General features: G+C 35.1%; 1 protein-coding gene across 1 annotated transcript in view; it reads right to left on the bottom strand.

The window, feature by feature from the left end:
• Nucleotides 1–19407, bottom strand: part of SLC2A13 (solute carrier family 2 member 13) — a 388263-nt gene that overhangs the window by 62838 nt on the left and 306018 nt on the right. The window contains exon 7 of the mRNA XM_037846603.1: nucleotides 14774–14899. Coding sequence (XP_037702531.1) covers nucleotides 14774–14899 — 126 coding nt within the window. The remainder of the gene's footprint in view (nucleotides 1–14773; nucleotides 14900–19407) is intronic.

Genomic DNA, 19407 nt, shown 5'->3' with positions numbered 1-19407 from the left:
GACTGAGCATATAGTTGGGTCATGCTGTTGTATCCATCCTTCCAATCTCTGCCTTTTGACTGGAGTTTAACCCATTTACATTAAAAATAATTACTGATAAACTAACGCAGGTCTTTCTTCTACTATTGTGCCATTTGGTCTTTGTAAGTCTTATTAGCATTATACTCTTTTGGACTCTGAACTCTTCCATTAATGCCTACTTTCTTATTTATTTATTTATTTATTTATTTATTTATTTATTTATTTAAAGTCCTATTTTGAGTTCCTTCTCATTTTCTTTTGTAAATATTTTTCAGACATACTCTTTTGGACTCTGAACTCTTCCATTAATGCCTACTTTCTTATTTATTTATTTATTTACTTATTTATTTTAGTCCTATTTTGAGTTCTTTCTCATTTTCTTCTGTAAATATTTTTCAGACATATTCTTTGTGGATACCATAGGGGTAATACACTAAATGCATAACAATCACATTTAATTTGATACCAATTTAATTTAAATAGCTTCTTTACCCCTCTATCTGCTACCTTTTTGCTGTACTTCTTATAAATTATATCTTTATACATTGAATATCCAAAGGATTTATCATTCCTTTTAATGAATTTGCATTTTGGAATCTATAAGAAGTAAAAAATGGAGTTACATACCAAAACATAGAATACAATAAGACTGGCATTTAAAATTACCCGTATGGTTACATTTACCAGAGGTCTTTATTTCTTTATGCTGCTTCAATCCATTGTCTATAGTGTCCTTTCCTTTCAGTCTGAAGAACTCCCTTTAGCACTGTGAAAGTTCTTTAGCTTTTGTCTGTCTGTGTATCTTAATCTCTCCCTCATTTTTAAAAGACAGTCTTGCTAGATGTAAGATTCTTGCTAGATGTAAGACTGGTTGGCAATTGTTTTCTTCCAACACTTCATTTCATTCCACTGCTTCTTGCCTCCATGGTTTCTGATGAGGAATTGGAACGTAATCTTACTGGCACTCCTTGTACATAATATTTTGCTTTTGTCTTGCAGCTTTCAGAACACTCTCCTCGTCCTTATCATTCAACAGTTTGAGTACTTTTTCTCTGGGCAAGGTTATTTTTGAGTTTATCCTGTTGGGGGTTCATTGGGATTCTTGACTGTGTATTAATGTCTTCCGTTAAATTTGGGAAGTTTTCTGGCATTACGGTCTTTGAATATTCCTTCTATCATTTTCTCTCTTTCTTCTCCTTCTGGAACTCACATAATACATATATTGCTACATTTGATGATATCCAACAGGTTTCTTAGGCTTTTTTCACTTTTCTTTATTCTGTATTCTTTCTGCTCTTCAGCCTGAATCATTTTTATTGTCTTTGAGTTCACTTATTCTTTCCTCTGGCAGCTCCAAACTGCTGTTAAAAACCTGTAGGGATTTTTAAATTTTAATTATTTTGGTCCTCAACTGCAGTATTTCTGTTGATTCTTTTTAAAAGTTTTATTTCTTTACTGAGATTTTCATATTGTTTTAAATCATTCTCCTGCTGTCCTTTAGTTCTTCCATGTTAACCTTTATGTCTTTTAGCATACTGAAGACTACTTTTCAAAAGTCTTTGTCTACTATGCCTAAAGTCTTGTCTTCTTTGTTGACAGTTTCTGAATTTTTATTTTGTTCCTCTGGATGTGCCATCATTTCTGGTTTCTGTTTGTCTCGTAATCTTTTGTTGCACATTGTACATTTTAATATTTTCATGTGTTAACTTCAGAATTTAGTCCCTAAGGTGTCTCTTCCTTAAGTTTGTAGTTTGTATGCAGCTAATGATATGATGGAGATTTTCTTGAGTATCAGAAGTTAACAAAAACAAACAAAGCAAGGCAAAAAATACCTTTCTCAGTCTTTGCAAAATTGGCTCTGTACTGACTGGTGCTCTCCTTTACAACGTTTACCTCTCTTATCATGAAGACCAGTCTGAGGCAAAAGTGTGGGATCCTCTCAATCTTTTCCAAGCCCAGCTCTTGTCCTGGGCTTGTGCTAGCTCATGGCCTTAGGAATTCCCCTGTTTACAGGAATCTTAACATTCCCTCTACTCCCTATGCAATAGAGTTTCTCCCCTTTGTTGTAGGTCTTAAAGCTGATAATTCTTTTCCCCAGGCCACTTTGACTTAAATGGTTCCTAGGGTATTTTAGGTGTCCACAAGCTGCTTTTGCCTGCAGGGCAAGTTCTTGGAGTGTGAGCCCAAAATGATTTTCCTGGTTCAGTCTTCAGGCTACCACCTGATATACTGGCACTGACATATAAACACCCCGTATGCCCACAGGGGTTACTCTGCTCACTCTGTAACAGGGCCAGGGATCCACAATGGGAGCACAGGCTGCCACCACACAATCATTCTTAAAGCTGTGTTTTCTCGATTTTGTACTCACTCAATTATTGCAAACCTTTTAACAATCTTACAGAGTTTGGAGGAAGATGATCTTGCCAGGTTTTGCTAGTTGTTCAAAGATTCTGTGGGGGAACAGTACCCTGGAGCATCTTATGCTACCATCTTGGTCAACCAGAATGCTGACTTGCCATTTCTTAGGTTTAAAAATAAATTATTCTGGTACCAAATAAACAACTAAAATTTCTCTTTTTACCATATTTAAATATTTATTTCAGTGGTGTGAAATGCATTCACAATATTGTGCTATCACCACCATCCATTTCTGAAACTTTTCCATCACTCTGAACACTGTACCAATTAGGCATCAACTTCCCCTACAACATTTTTTAATAGATTTTCATTTGATTCAAAATATTTTGCAATTTATTTTGTTATTTAGAAGTATGTTATTTAACTTTCATATATTTAGGAACTTGAGAAAACTGTTATTGATCTCTAATTTAGTTTTACCTTGGTCAAAAGGATTTATTTTGAATGAATAAAAACATTTTAAATTTGTTGAGTCTTGTTTTATAGCCCAGATTATAGATCTTGGTCATGTTCTGTATGTATTTGAAAAAATATGTATTGTGCTAGTTTTGGGTGGAGTGTTACGTACTGTCAATTAGGTACAGTTGGTTGACTGTTTCTGAAGTCTTCTATGTCTTTACTATTTTTGCCTGTTCATTCTATCAATTATTGAGAAGGCAGTGAGAAAATTTCCAGTTATAATTGTGGTTTGCATTTTTGATTCAAATTATATCTTCTTGATTAGTTGAACTCTTTGTGATCACGAAATATCCATCTTTATTTCTAATAACATTTCGTATTCTGGAGTCTTTTTTATTAAAAATTAATATAGCTTTCATATGATTATTGCTTGCATGGTATGTCTTTTTCCATCCTTTTACTTCTAACCCATATGTCTTTATATTTAGTTGTTTTTCTTTTTTCTAGACAGCAAATAGTTGGGTGGTGCTTTTCTATTCAGTCTGACAATCTCTGCCTTTTATTTGGAGTTTATAGACCATTTACATGGTACTGTAACATCAATATATTTAGATCTAAATCTACCACCTGTTTCTTTTATATCTATCCCACCTGACCTTTGCTAATCTTTCCCTCTGTTTTTTTAAAGCTTTCTGTTGAATTAATTGCATATTTTTAAGAATTCCATTTTATCCCTTTATGTTTGCTTCTTAGCTATCATTATTTGTCTTCATTTTTAGTCATTGATACAGGTCAGCATTTATTTTGACTTAACATCAAAACTTTTTTATTGAAAATATCTTCAAGTGCATTTAAAAAACAGAGAGTATAGTATAATTAACCAAATCTATCCATAACAAGCCTTCAACAACTATAAATACCTGGCCAATCCTCTTCCATCTTCACTCTCACCTTCTCTGAATTATTTTGAGGCAAATTCAAGATACTACATCATTTCACCTATAACTATTTCAGTATATATCTTCATAAGGACTTCTAAAAAATACAAACACAATATGATTTCTCATATACAAAGTTAACAATAATTTCTTAATAAAGCATCAAATAACCAATCACTGTTCAGATTTCCCTGGTTACCCTTTAAAAATTTTTTTTTGCAGTTTATTTGAATCATGATTCAAATAAAGTCCACTACTCTCAACTGTCTGTTTTTATTGGGGTGGTAGGGGATGAATGGGAATTCAGGGGGATTTTTAAACTCTACTGATACCACTACCTTCCCAGAATCCCAATACAACTTACTTTCGATTTAAATTTTTTTTGGTTATGGACAGTGGTGATGGTAGCACAACGTTGTGAACATAATTAACAGCACTAAAATGTACATCTGAATGTGACAGAAAGCAGAAATGTTAGATTTTATATATAACTTAACATGTCAGATTTTTTACAGCAACTTAAAGGAATGGATTTTTTTTTTCAAATCCACAGAATGACGCTACACAGTGAGCCCCAAGTTAAATCATGGACCATAACTAATAGTACAATTATAAACATGTTATCATCAATTGTAACAAATGTTCCACACCAATGCAACATGTTAATAATAGGGTGGAATACAGGAATCCAGTATTTTATGCATGATTGTTCTCTAAACCAACAACTTCTCCAATAAAGAAAAAAAATAATGTAATAATTTAAAAGGTCTAATTTCAAATATTAAACAGGACTTGTACAGTACGTATTTTTAAATTGGAGTTTTTCCATGTAACATTGAATAATGCCACCCTTGGAAATTTCTTTGAAGCCTACAAAGCCACATCTTGAATATTCAAGTCCATACGTTGAAAGCTCCAATTTTGGACAATTTCCAGTTTGAGTGATTTCCTACTACTTCATCTACAAGATATTGCCAAATTCTTACATAATTGCATCTTCCAAGAGGAGGAAAACTGCTCATGAATATTCTTTGAAATTTTGTCTACATCTTGTTGTTTATTTTTTTGTGATAATTAAGAGTTAAATTAACTTAAAACGTGAAGGGGGGGACAGGACTTTTAAAAATTTGTCAAACATTCTGACACAGGTTGTACAGTTGGATATTCAATATCATCACTTCTCCTCCCTAGGAAATGAGCTACCCACGTAGACAGAAAGTGTAAATTATTCATAATTTCTTCATTCCACTTTCTTTTTACTAGCCTACACTTTTTCCAAATAGAGGGTGAAGTGAAAACATCTTTCCCTTTGGAAAAACACAAAGCTTTTGTGGTAAAAATGATTTCTACTTGTGTCCTAGAATAATTACATGATTAAAAAGAGATTTTTCATTCCACATTTGCCACTGGACATGTTAATTTATCACTTTATCAAATCAGTTAAGTCAGGAAGATACAATAAATGGCAGAACTGAGATTTATAATCAGGTGTCTGTTTCTGTCCCCCTCCGCCCACCCCATCAAGTGTACATAATCCTTTCACATATTTTTTTCATTTGGCTTTCTCAAGGATTCAATATGGTAAGCAAGGCATCTAGTGTTATTATTTTCTTCCATTTTAAAGATCAAGAAACTAAGGATCAGAGAGGTAAAATAAATTACCCAAAGCCACAGACTGGTCAGTTACTAAGTCCAGAAACAAATCACAGTCTACTTATTCCAGGTAGTACTCTCTTTCTTATACAAAAACTAAGCTGCCCACTTATTATAGACTTGTTGAAAGAAACTTCCTGAATCCCATATATCCAACTATGAGTCAGAAATACAAAAAGAGGGAATAGAATAAGGCAAAGATTACTGAGAGCTGCAGGAGATACTGATATCTGGCCTTTATAACTGACTACTGTTACCCACTATAATTTCCTCAAACTAGCCTTCACCACAGGACACAAAATCATCCACAAGAATAAAACTGTCAACTACTTCGTCAAAATATCTTAAGAACTGGTGAGATGGAGGATTCTTTCTTTCTTTTTTTTTTTCCCTATTGCTATTCTTTTAATAATGTTCGTATCTATTGAGAGATGTATATGTGCCAGGCATGATGCTTAGAGAAGAGATAAATGCTAATCCATCTTTGCTCTTAAGAAGTTTCCAGTTTGGGGACAGAGGCAAACAAGTATACAAATAACCATAAAGTAATATAAGAAAATGATTATACATTCTATTCAAAGTACCAAAGAGCAGTTCTACTTAAGTACATGAGGGACATAACAGGGTATTTTGGAATAAAAACTGAAAAGAATCTTACTCTATGTCAGCTACGATGAAATAATTTTTTACATTTCCAGTTCGGGAAAAATAACTGCTACTTTAGTTATTACATTATATCAAATAGAACACTCTAATAGAGAGCCAGTGTCCACAAAATACAGCCAAGAAGCTGGGGAAGTAAAATAATATGTTAATGTTTCAAAGTCAGTCAGTGATATTATGAAGCCACATATTTCTGCAATATTTTCCCTTCTATTTTGAGCACACTTTACTTTAAGAAATTCAACTAGATGCTCAAGGCTTATTCAGTAAGTTGTTCTGTAGACTCCACAGCATTTGCAATATCCTAACTGTATATTTAAATCTAAGAGGCATATAATGTGTCCTAGACTGATGCTGAACTGTTGCCTGAAATGGTTTCACTACAATTTGCTTACTCCATTATAATTGTGCATCGGGGGTTTGTTTCTGGGCTGGGTCTGTGCTTTACTGTCATGCTTCATGAAGCAGCACATGCTCTGAAGAATAAAATAGCATGCTTTCTTTTTCTCACTGATGGCATGAAGGATGAGATGAGAGTTGGTGGACTGGGGATATTCATAAAAATCAACAGATGAATAATGAAGACATGGTATTAAATTGAACAATTATATTTTAGTGTGTAAAGGAAAATTTGCATGAATTTAAAGGATAAAATGTTGGAATAAAAAAACCAACCAACCAACCAACTTACCATTTATAGGTTTCTTTGGGCTATGTTGTCAGAGTTTCTAGCCATTTGAGACTCTTCATTCTCTTTAACCCTTGAGGAAAAGTTGGTAAAAGTAATGCTCTACTGAATTTGGAAGAATTCTAAGCATTACCATTTTGGAGAGTTTGAAAAACTTTTAACAATAAAATGCATAGTGTCAGATACTTTGAACTTGTTTTTAATATCCAATATACTAGGTATGCGTGATCATTTCCTTTTTATCTTGAACAAGCATATTATTATTCCGGTGTGGGCTGGGGCTCTTGTCAGTTTCAGAATGCCTAGAGCAACAAATGTCTTGAGGGAAAAATAATAAAAAAATTCATAGTAAATAATTTTATCCTTCCCTTTGCAGAATAGCAGCATATACAGAGCATCTTAGTCGACTTTCTGAGGTGGAAGATAAAAGAGGAATGAATGGTCCTGGAAAAACACCCTGACCAAAATGTCTTTGAAGATCTCACTCAGGAATATTCAGAACAAATTCATAATGTCTAGAAAGTCTCTTTTTAAAGAATAAGACTCACAACTAGTTGTATGCCGCTCGTTTTGGGGGGTGGTATATGTGTTCTTGAGGGGGTGGGATGGAGGATGTCATCAGTGAGGTTACACTACTGCTGCAAGTAACAGGTAAACCCACAGACTGTCAGCTCCATTCCTGTTTCGATTTAGGATGCCAGTCTCCGGTTGTGTGCTATTAATGCCACAGACTTAGGTTCTTGATAACTTACATTGAATCAGAATTCCCATTTCAGTGCAGAAAGCAATGGTTTGCCTGAAATAAAACTGCAACACTATAGGACATAAAACATTTACAGAAGCCAGTTGAGAAAAACAAATGATGACTGCTGAGGGGTTTAATGAGACAAGATACAATAGTCTTCATCTATATTCATAAAAAAGTTATTTGTACACAGTAAATAATACAATTTAATCTACATGTGCTATATCATTTTCAACTTGTGTTTTTAATGTATTTTAAAAATATCTATAGCCAATGTATATAGAAACCAAGCACTAAATCTGTTAAGAGAAACTCAACGCTGTCAGTCCTATCAGGATTTTGTTAATATACTCAGAGCAATTCTGCTACTTCAAAGGCACAAGTTCCTTGCCCAGCAAAGACCGACCTGTGAATGAGAAAACTCAGCACAGAGAAGGGTGACTATGATCTCAAGAATGTTTTCCCACTTGGCTTCCAAGATACACATTTCTTGAGCTTCTCTTGACTTGCCCTGCTTTGCCTTTATTCTATTTCTCCAGTTTCTTCTCTGTTTTGCCCTTCCAATTCAAACGCTTACATGATAACATCATCCAGCTCTTCTTACTCTCTACCCCTGCTTCCTAATTTACCCCCTGCATCCCTGCTCTGCCACAGAGCTTCCTCCGCTGCTCCTCTGACCCACGTGACACCCCAGGTGTGGGCTCGCCCTTCCCAGTTATGTGCGACTAACATGTTACATTGGGTGTCCCAGAGCCTGCCTCTCTCCTGGCTTGGGGCAGACACAAAAGAATCAGCAGTTCTAAATATTAATTGAGCATCAGTATTAAATATCTTCAATACAGTATTAAATGCCATAGAAAAACAAAGACCAACCACCTATTCACCATATGTTAGATATTCTAACAATGCTCCTTGAGGAAGTACCAGATAATAGGTAAACTTGACATCTGTGTTTAAAATAAAAAGAAAGGAATAAAAATACAAGTTTTTCCAGTTTAACTGTCTTTAAAAAGACAATAAAGATTTCCATGTACCTTAATTTCTATTTAAAGGAGCAAAGTTGTAAAAATAAACCAAGAATTATTTCCAAAAAATGTGCACTGCAAGATACCAGATAGGATACCTTATGAATCAATGAAGAACTTAATATAATATCTCAGTTAACAGAGAAGAGTATGTTCTGGGGAGTACATTCTTTGTTTACCTTTGATGTTACTAAAAGTAGCTTCTGTGACACTGCCCATGGCAGGGATATTTCTCTGCTTTGTAATCACCGTTGAAATTCTTTCTCAAGTGTGTCTACCTATCCTAGTTCATTGCTCCCACATTTTTATAAATAACAAGATATCTGCTATCCTATATTAAGTTATAACCAGAATTATTAGTCACAGTTTCCTGAATTAAATAGGCAGGAAAAAATGCAGTTAAGAAGTTTTATACATCCCCCCATTCCCCACCCAGAAGACAAACACAGTTTGAAAGCACGGACATAGGAAAGAGTTTCAGATGTTATCGAAATACAAAATAATTTTAACTCTACCCTGCCCCATTCTATTATCCCTTGCTTCTTCTAACCAGAGTTCTGATTTCCTGTTTCTAAGCCAAATAGTTCAAAAGCAAGAATATATCTGGCATAATAAAGTACTTACCCAAAACTTGATGTTAAACCATATAAGATGATTTTCCACTGTTAGTTATCAATCATGCTGTGCCCCACAGAAAACAAAAACAGTGCATTCATACAAACAAAAGGTTCCCTAACCCTGATATGAGAGAAACTTTGATGGCTCAAGTGCTTTAATAAAGGGGTTTCCATGCATCACACATGCAATCTCCTTTTTAAGCCTTCCATTAAATTTTCATCAAGAATAATAAAGAATAATTTAGGTTACATTTTCATGAAAATCAAAAGTTCATAAAATGCATTAATGATTCAAAATGGCCTGTTTTATAGTTTGGAAATTTTTTCCCCCAGTTATTATGCTAAAGAATTTTAAAGTAAGTCACTGTGGTAGGAGCAATTCAACATTATTTTAAAGTATTTTTAAAGGTGAGGACACATACCTTTGTAAGTATTTATAGTTCATATCCTCTGTCCCATAGTTTGCCATAAATATTTATTATCTAAACTGTCATTATTTTAAGTCCCTAAACGCCAGGGTTGATTGTAATTTCTCAAATTCACTACAAATTTGCATATTCCAGACACACTGACATTGTGGTGGTAACACAATATCGTGAATGTGGTCAACAACACTGAATTATATACTTGAATGTCTTTAAAAGGGGAAATTTTAGGTTGTATGTATATATGTTACTTGAATAAAAATTAAAAAAACAAACAAAAAAAAAACCCAAAGGATTGTACAACACACCAGCAAACCCTAACATAAACTATGGACTATAGTTAATAGTACAATTATAATAATATTCTTTCATCAATTATAACAAGGGCACCACACTAAATGTAAGGTATTAATGATAGGGGAGAGGAGTTATAGGGAAACTCTGTATTTTCTTCATGATTTTTCTGTAAACCTACATGATTTATCCTCTCTTTCTTACCCCTGTACCATTATTTGCTTGAGCTTTTTTTTTTTTTTTTAAATGAGCTTCCTTTTATGACTTAAAAGAGAAAAATCTGTGCCCTTTCATGGGATAGTTTATCTTGCTTTATCAGTCAGAAGAGATTAAGTTATGCTGACATTAACAAAATGAGTTCCAAATCCTAGTGAGATTTCCAAAAAACAAGGTTAATTTCTTGCTCAGGTCAGTTATGTTCTGCTCCACATTTCCTTTGCTCTGTAACTAAAGCTAGTGAAAGAGCATCTATGTGCGACATTTTCAGCCTTATTTCAGAGAAAAAGAGGACATGGCAAATCCTTGCTGTTAAAGCTTCAGTTCAGAAGATACACACAAATCAGTTCCACTCTCATTTCCTTGGCGAGAGGAAGTCATGTGGACAAGCTTGAATGCCCAAGGGAAATTTAATCCTTCCCTAGAGAGGGGGAGCAGATATTCTGAACAATAATAGAATCAACCACACTTGCCAAGATTCGTAAACAGTTATAATAAAAACGCAGCAAAAACACAACCATGTTATTAATTACGTGGGTTTCCTGTCCAAGTGTTAAAATCTTGCTATTACCAATTGATTTTCTTAATATAGTCAGAATACTTGAAAGGGAACTTTAAAGAGAATAAATCTTTCACTATGTGATATAATGTCATATAATGATTCCATGTCCATTTTCACATAAAGCCATTCACCCAAAATTGTTGAAAATTTAACGAGTATGGTTTCCACATTTATGAAAATGTACCTATAAAATCAAATTACAATTTCTAAATAAGGTTCTCTGACAATCTGATCCAAACTTCCACTTCCATGATAAAGGTCTAGCCACCTATTTTCTTTCATCTTGTTTCACTGCTTCCTCTGCTTTCTTTTGACAAATTCCAAGCCCCCAGACATCATCTCAGCTGAACCACATCTTTTTTGCTTAATTACTCCGACATTTGATGTTAATTAACTGTTAACTACCTGTTACTGTTATTTTATATAACATTTTGGCCTAAAAAGAAGGTTAAATACATTATGAATATTGCTACTTGGATGAAACTGTTGACCAGTGTTTATTATTATAATTAAATGTCAATTAAGAAACTTGGTAAATTCATATGAAGAAGAGAGGTCAATTATTTAGAAACACTTTGCTTTTTTGATTTATATACTTTGCAACATAAATACCAGATTCTGTAATACAATCACTAAATCCAACAGAGTCTAATTTCTGGACTTCAGATAATAATAGAACAGTGGCACTAAGTGATTAAACACAGTGGAAGATACAGATCTGGAACTTATAATCTGGAAGAGAAAAGACACCCAAACATAAACTATCATATAAGACAGTATAATTATCATATAAATTATAAAGCCAGAGGACTACAGAGGATGTAACAATCACTGTTTTGGGGGCTAAGCAGAGAGACCATAAAGAAAAAGTGACATCTGATCTTGCCAAAAAAATGATGGTTAGAATTCAGGCAGTGATCAAGATAAAGGAGGGTAGCTTCAAGGCAAGAAGCACAGCAGGAGGAAAGGCATAGAGGCAGGAAATCATAATGCATATTACGGTGATAGCAAGGGGTTCAGATTGATTAGCATCAGTGTGGGGAGCAAGGTAAGAAGCTGGGAAAATAGGCGGAGGGATGTATCAGACTGCAGCTTTGAGAAAAAATATCTCTGCTGAATGAACACGATAAACCAAGCACTAAGGGCTAAGTGCCAGTTAGAACAATGAATTGCCAAATAAGGAATCTATCTAGCTATTTCAGTGTTTCTAATTACAGAGCGAAAATGCTGTATGATAGGAAACAAATACTGAATCAGCACATGAAGAAAGTATTCTTCATTAGCAATACTTTTAAATAGTCAGGAGGTTTTGAGGTTCTAGAATAGATTATTTATGTTGTGTGTATATGGGAAGCCAGGAGGTGAGGAGGTGGATGAATAGGGCACAGATAAATAGAAAGTCAAGTCTTCTAATACTTTTATCTTTTAGGAAGTGCTTATTCTAAGCTAGAAAGTGTGATACTGACCTATCTAAAAAACTAGTACAGTATTAGTACAGGATGTTACTACTTTACATTTGCATAGGGCATTACATTTTTCAACAAGTGTCTTCAGATATTCTAGCACTTAATCTTTACAACACCCCTATTGCTCAATAGTGCAAGTCTCTATTTCCATTTTGCAGAGAAGGAAATGGGCTCAGAGGCGCCCAGACTGGCCCAGGGTTCCTTAGTAAGGTAAATGATCAGAGCCCAAATTTGAAATTCAGTGTGGGTGTTTTTACTCCCCAGCTGTTGCTCTCTTAAAGAGGTGGTCTTACTAGCTCTTTGACTTTCAGAAAGTCAACCAGGCACTCTAAGCATTGCCATCACCATCTGTAAAATGGGAATAAAAACCAGTTTTGGAAAGCTGTATTTTTTTTCCCTAGAAAACTGTCAATTGCATCTGTTTCCAAATGCATTGCAGAATAGTATACATAGCATTCTCTTATTATTTAAAAAAAATCTTTATTGTTATATGCCTTTTTTTCATTTCAAACATTATCTGTACCATCTCTCTTTCCTTAACTAGTATTACCAGAGGTTTCTCTAGTTTATCAGACTTCTCTAAGAATCAGCTTAACCAGGAATGAAGTTATTTCATATTTGTTTTTCCCATTGTTTTGCTTTGTTTTGTTTGGAAATGTTTTTTTTATTTGATAAGTAATTAAAAAAATAATAAGAAGAACCAGCTTTTGTTTTTGCTCTTCTCCAGTATTTCTTTGTTGTATATTATTTTTTTCATTACCTCTTTAATTTCCATCCTCTGCTTACTCCACAGACTTACTCTGTGTTCTGAGTTCTGCAGTACATCCTTTTACCGACAAATATTAATGTCTTCTTTTCCATTATGATTTCTTCTTTAACCCACTAATTAATTTGAAGTACTTTTTTTAGTTTCCAAACTAAACTAGATGATGTGATAGATATCTTTCTGTTGCTTTGTAATTTTATTGTATCTTTGTCAGAAAACATGGTATGATACTGATTATTTGGATTTTCTTAGAATCTATTGGAATACATAAACATTTGTTATGTATTATTATTGTATTATTTTGCTAGTGGTAAATTTTCACAATTGTTCTACATGAACTTGAACATAAATTCTTTGCATTTTTTTAGTTCTTCGTATTTTTCATATTTAGGGATTATCTGTGCCTTAATTTTCTCTAGTAGTCACAGTTAAGGAACAACTGTAATTGAATGTGGTATACAAATGTAAATGAAATGTAAGAATAAGTTGCTAAATTAATCTTTTTGAAGTGAAGGAAGAAATATACATTTCTATTAAAAAGAAAATCATACAGTTTGTTTTTTATAAAATGTAAGAACACAACTCCTGTTTCTAGGTCTTCTGATTTCAAGACATTCTACTGAGGGTAACAGAACTAGAAGATGTTCCTTATAAGTTTATGAATTAATTCTGTGAGAAACAGGAAACTACAAATATTGTCACACCGATTTTGTAAGATGTTCGTAATTCTAGACTGGTAACTTTCAGTTTTTCTTCCAATTGAAAAAAAAAAATCCTAAGGGTTTAAAGCTGTAAATTATTGCACCCAGAAATATCATTTATTCAATTAAGCCCCCTGTGAAGCTTGTCTGATGAAAATTACACTGGATGTTTTTAAAAGAAGCTTTTTTCCATTTTCATTTTAAATAATAATTGCATTTCATTTCCATATTTCTTTGTAATTAGTGTATTTAAAATGTTTGGATTTTATTCACCACCATACAATTTACTTCTTCTACTTTGGAGTAATTCTCTAATAAAATGATTAATGACAACAGCATAATAATACATTTTATTTTATAGCTCCTAAAAGATACAAGTACTTTATTACAGATTTCACTGTCTTTATCAGTATTATGAGGCAGACAGGATGAAAGCGTATTATTTTTCTATGGGAATTTAAAACACAAAAAAGGTTAAAGCCAATGCTAAATAACATTCACACATTTTCTGTGTCCAGGCATATGAATATTAGTTCATAAACATGGGAACTATTCTACTATTTCATTTACATGTCTACCATAAACCAATGTGTTCTGTCAAAATGAGGAAGCTTGCAGACTGGTTACGTCTAGCAGTTACCAATTTTTTTCCAATTTACTTAATTTCAGTGAACTTCAGGAAAGTGTTCGAGGAAAAAAAGAGCTCTTTGAAAGAATTTATGGTGATATTAATTCATTTTCACTTGACAGTTTATGTCTTTCACTAGATGTTGATAGGTGAGACCTCCCAAAGCTAAGTTTGGGAATTACTGCTGTAGTTAAATAATATGCATGAGAGAAACAGCCTTGAGAATGATTGGAAACACCTGCCTCAACTAAAGACCCAAACTCTTATAGCTTAGTAATGTCTGGAATCTGGATTTCCTGAAGTCTAGGCCTCAGTGCTTTCTACTCTGAGTTTGAGAAACACACAGTTAAATGCTTTGTACTCACTTTCACCAGTATAGTAATGTCACTATAAATGCCAATTTAAAAGAACCATTGTAAGTACAGTCATTGCTATAAAGACCAATTTAAAAGAACCAATGACATACTGTCACTTTCTAAAATTAAGAATAAGCCTCATTTTGAAATGTTATTGTATATTCTTATGACACCCGCTAAAGGACATACCTGCCCCAGGCTGCCTCATTTGTAGATACTTTATTAACTGGAACACAGGAGGAGTCAAAAACGGTTGATCTGTTCATCTTGTAGCAGAAACCACAGTCTGGATCCAGCATACATTCATTACAGTAACTGTAAAATGAAAAGAGTTAGAGTCAGTATGGCAGAAACAACGGGTGCTCACCTTACACTCCTCTGCATTTTCCACTCTACTTTGCAATAAAATTGGGGCCATGCAACTAGTTTTGGCCGAGGGTAGTGACAGGTTCCAAGGCACGAGAGAGCTGACGGGTCTCTTCCATCTCCCACTTTCCCAGCTGCAGCAACCTTGGAAACCAGGTTGAGATGCAGGAGCCTTCGATCTGAGATACTTGATATACAGGAGCCCCAGCTGACCTGCATCAACTCAACTTTTGCTGTCCTAAGCCACTGGGATTTGTTACCAAAGCACAGATTGGCCCATCTTGGCCCAGCCCTGATGGGTTCCAAATTGTACCAAAGCAGTTATTTCTTGTTTCCTTTCTGTACCATCTATTTTAAAAATTGGAAATAATTTTTCCAATATATATCCTGAAACAGAATACTCAAACAATGAAAAAAAAATCCAAGAAAGGTTTTTAAAAAATCCTGCCACTCAAAGTGGTCACTGTTAACATTTTGGTGGACAGCTGCACTTTTAACATATATCAACTATGTTATACTTAATTTAAAAGAAACGGGTGTAGGAAAAAAGGTTAACCTTTCCCTAATAATTACATGTACTGGTTGGATCATAGAGAGAATTAATTAATCATTGCTCACCTGACTGCTGTATCCTAACTGCAGGAAAATTCTAGAGGCAAAAATCTTTAGAGGGCAGGGTTTTCCAACCTAAGCCTACAGCGTGCTTGCAGAATGAGTCACAGTGACTGTCACTGTCACTGCTAGCCAATTCTGGAGCACCTCATCCATGGTATGTGAAAGGCACTGAAGGCACCAAGATGAATAAGTCAAAGTCCCTTCTCCTTGATAGATATATAAGAATGAGAAACAGATTATACAAGTAAATAATGGTAACGTAATATTAAATAGGTATAAATTACCCTAAGGATGGAGGCCTATTCATTTTGCCAGTAAGAGATGGAAATAACTTTGAAGGTGATATTTGAACTGGATCATAAAATAAATCTACAAGGCAAAGAAACAGAGGGAAGGGCATTTCAGAGAACTGCGTATTTTATAATTAAAGATCAGTCAGCACCGACTTATTAAACATCTACTGTGCACAAGTATTTATACTAAGGGGTGGGGGTGGGAGTAAAACAGTATTAGAGTTGCTGGAAGTCATCAGAAAAAGACCTAAGGGATAGTACTTCTGAATCTTCAAAATCAAAATACCGCTTTAATTCATTTAGCTAATCGTGGAAACACTGGCATTGTTTCCAAAGTAGACTTATTGTCATTTCAGTCTCTTTCTGTAAACTTCTTTGGCAGCCATTCTTTTGACTGAGACTTCAGCCCTATGCCAATAGCAAAAAAAGAGGCTTTTTAAAATCTACAAAAAGATCAATATACTTTGGAGAGATGATTCAGGAAAGTAAATATCAAACTGCCCACACCTGCGATAAGCACAATAAACAAACTAATTGAGAGCTTGAGAAGTAAATGCCCTGAGCTTCCGGGTTTGAAAATCAGACTAGGTAAATTTGGAAAGGAAGGTAATTCCTACTAGTGTTTTGTTTACTCTGCCCATCTGAAGTCGAATCCAACAACCTTAATTGTTCAAATGGCCTTAAATGACACGCATTTGGGAAAGATCAAGTCACCCACTTACAAAGAAATGGTTTGCTATCTGAAAATACGGAGTTCCTAAAACAGGCCAAAATGCATAATGATAAAGGCTAATATTTACAGTGTGCATCAGACATATGAAGCGTTAGCCATAACAAGTTTGCTACCATCACTCATTCAAGTATCTAATCTGACCACACCCTCCCATTCTTCCCGCTTGCTTATTAAATGACCCCCTCCACCTCGTCATTCAACAAATACAAATACTTTACACCAACTACGTGCCAGGCACTATTCCAGGTGCTGAGTGGAACTTGTATATTAGACCACCTGGTGACCTCCACTTAACCGACCCTTATCTACTTGCTCACTATTCATCAGCTGTTCCCTTTCCTTACTTCCCTCCTTATTCAGTTTATTGTCCATCCATCATTTCAAATTTCCCTGCCTCCCTATCTTTCCGTCCCACCCATCAGGCAAAACTCCTAACCCTATATGTATGCACGTATTTGCCTTTTCTTTGCCTTCACCCACACAGCCAAATGTAGCAGCAAGAATCACACAATAGGGTATCTTAATAGTTCCTCTATAATTCACAACCACCAGCTTGAAATGGACCCCCAACAAGCCTGAAATTCCACATAGTTTTCTCTAATCAATCATAACAACAACTATGTCAATCACCATACATGAGGGCTTTTCTTCAAATCTCCAATGATCTCCCAGAAAAGACTTACGTGCAGGCTTTGCTATAATAAAAAAGTATGTAAAATGATCCTTTCCACTATTCCAAACTACCTCTCCACACTAGTTCATAGTTTTCACTCAATGAAAAGGGGCCAATTTCTTGCCACCTCAAAGATCCAGCCACTGTTTGGGGACTGAGACAGCCAGCCCTTACCTGGATTTGGAACCTCTCAGGCCAACGTTTCCTACAACTGTCTCATCCTGGACTAGGACTTTTTTTTATTATATAGACTATTTTATGGCAAGATTCTTCCTAATTTAACAACATTCCAAACTTCAAGTTCACATTTGGAAGATAAGTTAAAACTTCAAATATCCTGGGGATTGACCTTTTACAGAGAACATACATTGTAACTATGGCTTTTTGGCATCAGGGGAAGCAACACCTTCCAGAAGTGGCTATTCTTCATTCATGATTTGCTCTTTAAGGCTTCCTTGAACATGTCCTGATGGATTTACATAAAGTATTCTAAGTATAAGAGCTGAAAAGTTAAATACACTGGACAAAACAAATGTCCATAAGAATATTCTTAAGCATAGGTTAAGACATTTTTGTAAAAAGCCAACTGGCATACTAGGTAGGACCAGTTTGTCCCTTTTCATAGGGTGACCTGGGGTGTGAGTTTTAAATTCTGGACTTCAAGATTCCCTATCCCAAGAACACATGATCCCTAAGACCTGCCCAGGTGGCAAGATTCTACATGAAAGAAAAAGACATAAATATTATATAATCAAACTCTAAATTAATGCCAACATTAATTTTATAAAACACTGTGACATCTCATAAGTATTTATTCTCACATACTGATTCCGGGGGCAGAAATTATAGGTGTGCCCCACTTTAGAAAATGTTAAATTTGCAAAAGAAGTGAATCAAGAAGGTATTTACAAAAGGACTATGCTTTATAAAAGGAATCACTGAATAAATTAAATAAAATGGGGATTCTTCCCTATTGATAACAAATATTTTAAATTTCACACAAATCAATATATGATAAAGTTGATGGAGATGGACCTACTCTTTGCTCTGCACCTACCTCTATTATAGAATTTACAATGCTATTTAGTGGTTTGCAAAACAGACTGTGAAGACTTCAAGGGATAAGTCCAGTTTTACCAACTCTGTGTCTGCAGAGCTCTCCCCAAAGCATAGTAGGCTAGATCCCCAATACATACTACATGAATGAATCACAGCATAACAGCTCTACAAATCAAGGGATGACTGAAGGCTCATGTGCCAGTCTGCAACTGTTATGGACCCCAGAAGAGCCATGATCTTTTAACCCAATGTTGTTGGGTGGAACCTTTTGATTGAGTGTTTCCATAGAGATGTGACTCTCACAACTGTGGGCGAGACCTTTCACTGGGTTATTTCCATGGAGGTGTGGACCCTGCCCATTCAGGGTGGGTCCTGATTGGTTCACTAGAGTAGTTAAGACAGCACAGGAGCCAACACAGAAGCTGACACTTGGAGATGCAGAGAGAAGGATGTTTGGAGATGCTAAGCTAAGAGATGAAGCCCAGAGTTGCTCCGGAGAAGCTGAGAGAGGATCCCCAGATGCTTTGACAGAGATGCCCTGAGAGAAAGAAGTAAGGACACACAGGAGCTGAGAGAGAGGAACAAAGACAGAAGCCCAGAGACATTTTGAAGAAAGCCATTTTGAAACACAGCCTAGGAGCAAAGGACAAGCAGATGCCAGCCACGTGCCTTCCCAGCTCACAGAGGTATTCTGGACACCGTTGGCCGTTCTTCAGTGAAGATATCATCTTGCTGATGCTTTAGTATGGACACTTCCATGGCCTTAGAACTGTAAATCTGTACCTTATAAACCCCCCACTAAAAGCCAATCCATTCCTGGTATTTTGCATAACAGCAGCATTAGCAAACTGCAACAGTTCATTAGCTTGCTTCTGCCCATTTATGGAAAATAATTTGGGGGAAGGGTCAGTTGAAGTGAATATATCATTGGTAGTTTTTAGAATGAAATAAAAAGAAGGTAGGACTAATTTTAAGGGGCACTTTAGGCTGCTCCCTGTTTGTAAACTGTCAGAGGCTAAAGTTGCCACTTGGAAACATTCAATCACAACCAAAATGGAATTGGTTCCTAATTTCGGTAACACAA

Source organism: Choloepus didactylus, chromosome 8 (assembly GCF_015220235.1).
Source record: "Choloepus didactylus isolate mChoDid1 chromosome 8, mChoDid1.pri, whole genome shotgun sequence".
Lineage (NCBI taxonomy): Eukaryota > Metazoa > Chordata > Mammalia > Pilosa > Megalonychidae > Choloepus > Choloepus didactylus.
The sequence above is the reverse complement of the archived record's forward strand: the minus strand, read 5'-3'. Positions and strand labels throughout refer to the sequence as shown.